This window comes from Heloderma suspectum, chromosome 6 (assembly GCF_057233095.1).
Source record: "Heloderma suspectum isolate Gila_16-S chromosome 6, 16-S_ref, whole genome shotgun sequence".
NCBI lineage: Eukaryota > Metazoa > Chordata > Lepidosauria > Squamata > Helodermatidae > Heloderma > Heloderma suspectum.
The window spans coordinates 114,013,206-114,020,000 of record NC_139463.1 but is presented as its reverse complement, the minus strand read 5'-3'; the positions used below and the strand labels follow the sequence as shown (position 1 = coordinate 114,020,000).

Genomic DNA, 6,795 nt, shown 5'->3' with positions numbered 1-6,795 from the left:
GTGAGGTTTGTACACCCCTGCTTTTGACCCACCCATAACAGACAGCATTAAATGCCCACTATACGTGCTCAGCTCTCATTGAGCTGCATGGGGGATGGTGCCCCCTGAGTTTTCCCACAACATGTTTAAACAACAACAACAACTTCTGAACACCTTGAGGTTCTCCCAAGCCTGCTGAAACCTCCCTGTGTTGCCCCGGCCATGGGAGTTGAACTCTTAATTTACAAGTGCCAAGATAGTGATAAATCAGATTCAAAGGCTTACTTACAAGGAGACTTTATTGGGTAACTTACAGCACACAGATGTACCCAAAGATTGGATCATACAGCTTCTCTGAACCCAGAGCCATCGGTTACAATGGGTTTTATACAATACATGCTAGCAATAAAGCAGCATAACAGCAGCAAGCACCCCCTAGTGTTCATTCCCAGCGTAAAATAACAGCACTTGGTTCTCAGCACAACCACCTGTAAACAAACTTTGCTTCCCAGGCAGAGTGCTTGATAACACTCTCGCTCATTAGTATGGAATGTGCTATCTGTAGGGATGGCAGAGAATTCCGCCATGGATCTCGGGGAGGCCGAATGCCAGTGCTTTCACCCCCCCAAAATTGGTGGCAGAAGGGCCTGCCACCCCCCTGCCACCCCCTGGGACGGGACTTACCTTGGGCGGATCTTCCTGGCGGTGGCGGCTCCGGCAGCGGTTCCGGTGGCAGTTCGGCGGTGGCGGCTGCGGCGGCCGGTCTTCCGACCAGCTGCCGCCACTGCCATTTCCAGTAAAAAAAAAAACAAAACACGATAGGCTACGTAAAGATTTATGTAGCCTATCACGGCTAGATTTTTAAAAAACACCGTGATAGGCTAAGTAAAAAGTAAAATGTAGCCTATCATGGCTGACATAAAAAAAACCCAAAACAAAACCGCGCCATGGACGTAGCCATTTGCGTTCCTTATTTTGGCACATCTTAGTCTACATAAACATTTACGTAGACTAAGATGGCAAAAATAAGGGGAATGCAAATAGCGTAGATGCTATTTGCGTATGGGCATTTTTGTTTTTTGTTTAAAATCAGCCGTGATAGGCTACATAAACATTTACGTAGCCTATCATGGCTGACTGCAGGGATGCAAATGGCGGCGGCTATGGCTGCCACCATTTGCGTCCCTGCTAGCCAGCGGCCAGATGTCTGGCTGCTGACGGAGCCAGCTGGAGGCTCCGCAGAATCACTGCGCAGCACAGCCGGCTGGCCAGGATTCCGGGGAGAGGGACAGAACGCCTCCCCCCAGCATCAACATAATCTGCGGAAAGGTAAGTCACTTTCGTACATCCCTAGCTATCAGCCCTTTGAATCATCTTCACATGCTCAGAGGCTTACTAGCAAGGGAATTGCAATGATAATGAACTTAAGCAAGCATTATGGATCTCTAGGCCTCTCTAACACTATAAATGACTTGGCTATGCCCCTGGGGCCAATACACTCCTTCTTGTGTGTGCATGGTGCCATTTTGCCTCCACATAGATCCAGACTTGGAGAATGACTTCGCTATCAGTATACAGCAGGGGTGGAGAACGTCTTTCCCTGAGGACTGAATGCCATTTCAGAGAATTTGGGGGGGGGATTTTGGGGGGGTAAAGGCAAACTGGGCAGGGGCAAAAAACCCAAAATACCATGGTAATTTAGCTTAAAGCTCCTACTGCCAGTATATAAGCCTTAGGAGAGGCGTTTCAACCTTTGAGAAGGGGAAGAAATTGCTGAAAAGCCGGGAATTATTATTGGTCAGGCAAAAAGAAAGTGACCACCTAGGAAAGCCCAGAGGGCTAGATTTGACCCCTGGGCCTGAGGTTCTCCTCCCCTGCTATACAAAATATCCAGCTGTCATGTTCATCTGCCCTCTCCCTTCGTAAACAACACACTCCAGGAAACAAGGCTCCAGGCTAACACTCCTTTATTGGTGAATGACTACTTTCATTACAAATGCAAATTCTAGGAAACTCTCAGACTGCAATGAACCAGATACTCCACACATCTATGAATATCAAGAGAGGAGCCGAAGTGGAAATTAGAGAAGCTGCCAGCAATCTGGGCATGAACTTCTCAGCCAGACTTGCTTTGCAGGGATGCCCCTCCCTTAGGGTGTCTCTGTCCTACATTGGCTTCCACGACTGGCCAACCTGGCAGAGTGTCTGAGCCCTACCCCTAACCTTTCCCGCTTTGCTCTGCGATGGACCCCAGCATCCCTCAAGTCATACCCCCCGCCTTCCTCCTCCTCCTCCTCCTCCAAAACTTGAGTTCTCAGGGTGGAGGAATGGGGGAGCCATTCAGGTTGGGCCATCTGTGTGCCAAGGTCTTGGGAAGAAAGTCTTGCTGTATCTGGGCTCATTAAGGAGGGTGCCTCCCTCTGTTCTTGCTGTTCCCCATCTGAATCTGAGCTGCCAGACATCTCCACACACTCCGATTCATTTCTGACATCAGCCCACTAAATTACTAGTGTCAATGTGATTTTTTTTAAAGTTGAGGTTATTCAGAGGAGGCCTAGTTTAAATTAACATTATGGAGTTTAAAAATTAACTTCAAATATATCAAATTAATTAAAAGTAATAATATTAAAAATAAATAAATTCCAGGTGCTTAAATGCCTCTGTGTTTGTTCCATTAATTGGTCAGAACACTGGAAGCCAGGACCTGGGTTACTTCAGTTGGACTATTCCTTCCCTTGTCCTTGCAATCGTTCTGGAAGTAAAATGACTAAAGACTAGGGATGTACGAAAGTCACTTACCTGTGACGAAATCTGATTTGCGGTGGGAGGGAGGCACTCCGTCACTCCCCCCCAAATTCTGGTGGTGGGGAGGCACCCCATCCCTCCCCCCTGAAATTCTGGCCGGGTGGGAAGCGCCTTGTCCCTCCCGCCGCGAATCCTGGCCGGCCGGGTCTGCAAATGGCGGCAGCTGTAACCGCCGCCATTTGCGTCCCTGCAGTCAGCTGTGATAGGCTACATGAATGTTTACGTAGCCTATCACGGCTGAGTTAAAAAACAAAACAAAACCACGCAGAAGCAAATGGCTGCCCCCATAGGGAGCCGCCATTCGCGTTCCTTATTTGGTTGCTGTAGTCTACGTAAATCTTTACATAGACTACGGCGAAAATAAGGGCAACACAAATAGCGTTGCCCTTATTTTCACCGTAGTCTACGTAATCTTTACATAGACTACAGCGACCAAATAAGGAACGTGAATGGCAGCTCCCTATGGGGGCCACCATTAGCTGTACGCGCTTTTTTTAAAAAAAGTCACCCTCGATAGGCTACGTGACGATTTACGTAGCCTATCACGGCTGATTTTGCAGATCTAGCCATGATAGGCTACGTTAATCGTCACGTAGCCTATCACGGGGGTGGGTTTTTTTTTTTTACTTTTATTGGAATGGCGGCTGCTGCTCCTGCCCCTGACGAAGACCCGACGAACCGCTGCCGGGACCCACCGCCGGGAGGGACATTCGGGAAAGGTAAGTCCCGTCCCGGGGGGGGGGTGCGGGGGACAGGGGGGTGCGGAGAATTTCTCCCCGAAACATCTTCGGGGGGCCGAACACATTGGCGCTCGGCCCCCCAAAGTTTCGGGGAGAAATTCTTCGCCATCCCTAGCGGTGGCGGCAGCCGGTCGGAAGACCGGCCTCTGCAGCCGCTGCTGCTGAACCGCCGCCGAACCGCTGCCGGAGCTGCCGCTGCCAGGGAGATTCGCCCAAGGTAAGTCCCGTTCCGGGGGGGGGGCGGTGGGGCAGACCGTTTCACCACCAATTTTGGGGGGCCAAATGCGCCGGCATTCAGCCACCCCGAGATTCGTGGCGAAATTCTCTGACATCCCTACTAAAGACTGAAAACTCAGAGGAAGCCCCTGGAATATCTTTTTCCAGACCATTTTCAAGGACAGACCCATGTACAACGCATCACAGTAATCCATATGAGAGGTTAGCAGAGCCTGGATAACTCCAGGTAGGCTATCTCTGTCCAGATAAGGGCATGGTATATCAGCTTAAGCTTTAAGAAGAACAGCTGAGAAAGAAACTACATCCAAAATGGAATGGGGAAAGGTACCTACAATCTGATTTCTCTATAAGCAGATTGAATTTGGTTTATTTTTTGAAAATATTATAAGTCGAATTTGGTGATCTCGGAGGAAAACATTTCAGCTACTCTGAAGGAAATTCTCAGGTCTATTCTTCTGTTCAGAATCATCTGCAGATTACAAATGATAGGGAAGGCCATAGTCACTGAAATCCTTCACTTTTTTCTTCTTATTAGCTCCTCCCTGTTGTTCAGCTCAGGCTTCAACACAATAATGTAACATTTTGGGGAAAAGATGCAAATCAGCAACCCAGCACTGGAAGCTAGGATAGAGAAGATCTTCACAGCCACCATGTATTTTCCCTTGGTGCTTAGGTAGGCTGGAACAAAGGATAACCAAACACTGCAAAAGACCAACATGCTGAACGTGATGAACTTGGCTTCATTGAAGCTGTCTGGTAACTTCCGAGCAAGGAAAGCCATTATGAAGCTGACCATGGCCAGCACTCCCAGGTAGCCCAATACAGAGTAAAACAGACTCAGTGACCCGTCATTACATTCCAGTATGATTTGTTCAGCCACTGAATGCATGTCAACATCTGCGTATGGTGGAGAGGTTGCCAGCCATGCAGTACAGATGCTTGCTTGGATCAGGGTGCAGGAGACAACAACCATGTTGGCCAGTCTTGTCCCCACCCACTTCTTCATCGTGGAGCCTGGTTTGGTGGCCATGAAGGCCAGAACCACTGTGATGGTTTTTGCCAGCACACAGGAAACAGCCACTGAGAAGATGATGCCAAAAGCAGTTTGTTGGAGAAGACAGGTCACGTTCTGAGGACGGCCGATGAATAGCAATGCACAAAGGGAACACAGCAGGAGGGAAATGAGGAGAGTGTAGGTGAGGTTGCGGTTATTGGCTATGACTATGGGAGTGTTGTGGTGCTTCAAAAATGTTCCTAGCACCAGAGCGGTGATCAAAGAAAAGGAAAGAGCAAAGAGGGTTAAACTGATCCCCAAAGGTTCTTCAGTAGACAAGAAACTTACAATCTTGGGAATACATGCATCCTGGTTCTTGTTGGGATAGCTCTGATCTCCACATGTAATGCAGTCTTTCATGTCTGAAAAAGTATACTTGATCTCAGAAATATGCCATAAATTTCAACTACATGCTGTCATGTTTCTTCCACATACAAAGGGTTCTCCATTCAAAATATGGGATCCATTCAGGGCTGAGACTGTGTAATGTGGCAAAGGATGTTTTAGGGGTTTGAGTGTTGCATTTCTAAAATGGCATCTTAGGTTTATAGGCTCAAGGATGGGGTAAGCCAAATGAAATCACAGAACCCTGGAAAATGGAGAGCCAGTGTGGTGTAGTGGCAAGAGTGTTGGACTGGGAGCTGGGAGATCCGGGTTCTAGTCCCCACTTGGCCATGGAAGCTCACTGGGTGACTTTGGGCCAGTCACACACTCTCAGCCCAACCCACCTCACAGGGTTGTTGTTGTGAGGATAAAATGGAGAGGAGGAGGATAATGTAAGCCGCCTTGGGTTCCTTGCAAGAGGTAAAAAGGTGGGATATAAATGCAATAATAATAATAATAATAATAATAATAATAATAATAATAATAATAATAATTTTAGCTAGTGCTCCACGCTTATCAAGGAGTGAACACTTTATTGTGTGTCACTTGAAGTTCTAACCATTGGGGGTGAGCACAGAAGGAATATTCCTCCTGGAAGGGACCTCAGTGGTTTGTATTGTGCCTTGGGTAACTTTTTTGAAGAGAAAAGAAAGGTTAACTGCTATATCTTCTGTATCAGTAGTTTTTGACAGAACTGGACAAAAGTTGAAGGAATTATTTATAAGGATGGACGAAAGTCCCTTACCTGGTCCCGCAGCTTGCTTCACGGTGGGGGGGAGGCGCTTCGGTTCTCCCCCCGAAGTTCAGGCTGGGGGGGAGGCACCCCGCCTCTCCAGGCCGAAATTCAGGCCGGGGGAGGGCGCCCCATCCCTCGCCGCCAAAATTCAGGCCGGGGAGAAGCGCCCTGTCTCCCCGGCTGCGAAATAAAAAAGTAAAGGTAAAAAAACGCCCCACACACACATGATACGCTACGTAACGATTTATGTAGCCTATCACGGCTAGATTTCCAAAGTCAACCATGATAGGCTACGTTAATCGTTACGTAGCCTATCACGGGTGACTTTGAAAAAAAAAAAAGCATGTACGTAAAGATTTACATAGACTACGGCGAAAATAAGGGCAACGCAAATAGCGTTACCCTTATTTTCGCCGTAGTCTACGTAAATTTTATGTAGACTACCCGGGCCCAAATAAGGAATGCAAATGGCGGCGCCCATGGGCGCCGCCATTTGCGTATGTCGCTTTTTTTTTTTCAAGGTCACCCATGATAGGCTACATAACGATTTATGTAGCCTATCATGGCTGACTTTGGAAATCTAGCCGTGATAGGCTACGTAAATCGTTACGTAGCCTATCATGTGTGTGTTTTTTTTCTTTACATTTACTTTGTAATGGCGGCAGCGACAGCCGGTCAGAAGGCCGGCTGCCGCCTCCAACCCCGCCGAAACGCCGCCGAAATGCCGCCGGGACCCACCGCCGAGAGGAACATTCGCATGAGGTAAGTCCCATCGTGGGGGGGGGGCGAGGGGGCGGAGAATTTCACCGCCAATTTCAGGGAGCCGAATGCATTGGCATTTGACCTCCCAAGATTCATGG

At 48.3% G+C, this 6,795-nt stretch overlaps 2 protein-coding genes across 2 annotated transcripts in view; both read right to left on the bottom strand.

The window, feature by feature from the left end:
• LOC146342607 (vomeronasal type-2 receptor 26-like) overlaps positions 1-349 on the bottom strand; it is a 31,399-nt gene extending 31,050 nt beyond the window's left edge. The window contains exon 1 of the mRNA XM_084807927.1: positions 294-349. Coding sequence (XP_084664053.1) covers positions 294-349 — 56 coding nt within the window. The remainder of the gene's footprint in view (positions 1-293) is intronic.
• A 3,926-nt stretch (positions 350-4,275) lies between these two features.
• LOC146342606 (vomeronasal type-2 receptor 26-like) lies at positions 4,276-5,175 on the bottom strand. Its single transcript, XM_084807926.1, has one exon. The coding sequence runs from the start codon at positions 5,173-5,175 to the stop codon at positions 4,276-4,278; it is 900 nt and encodes a 299-aa protein (XP_084664052.1).
• Between the last annotated feature and the right edge of the window lie 1,620 nt (positions 5,176-6,795).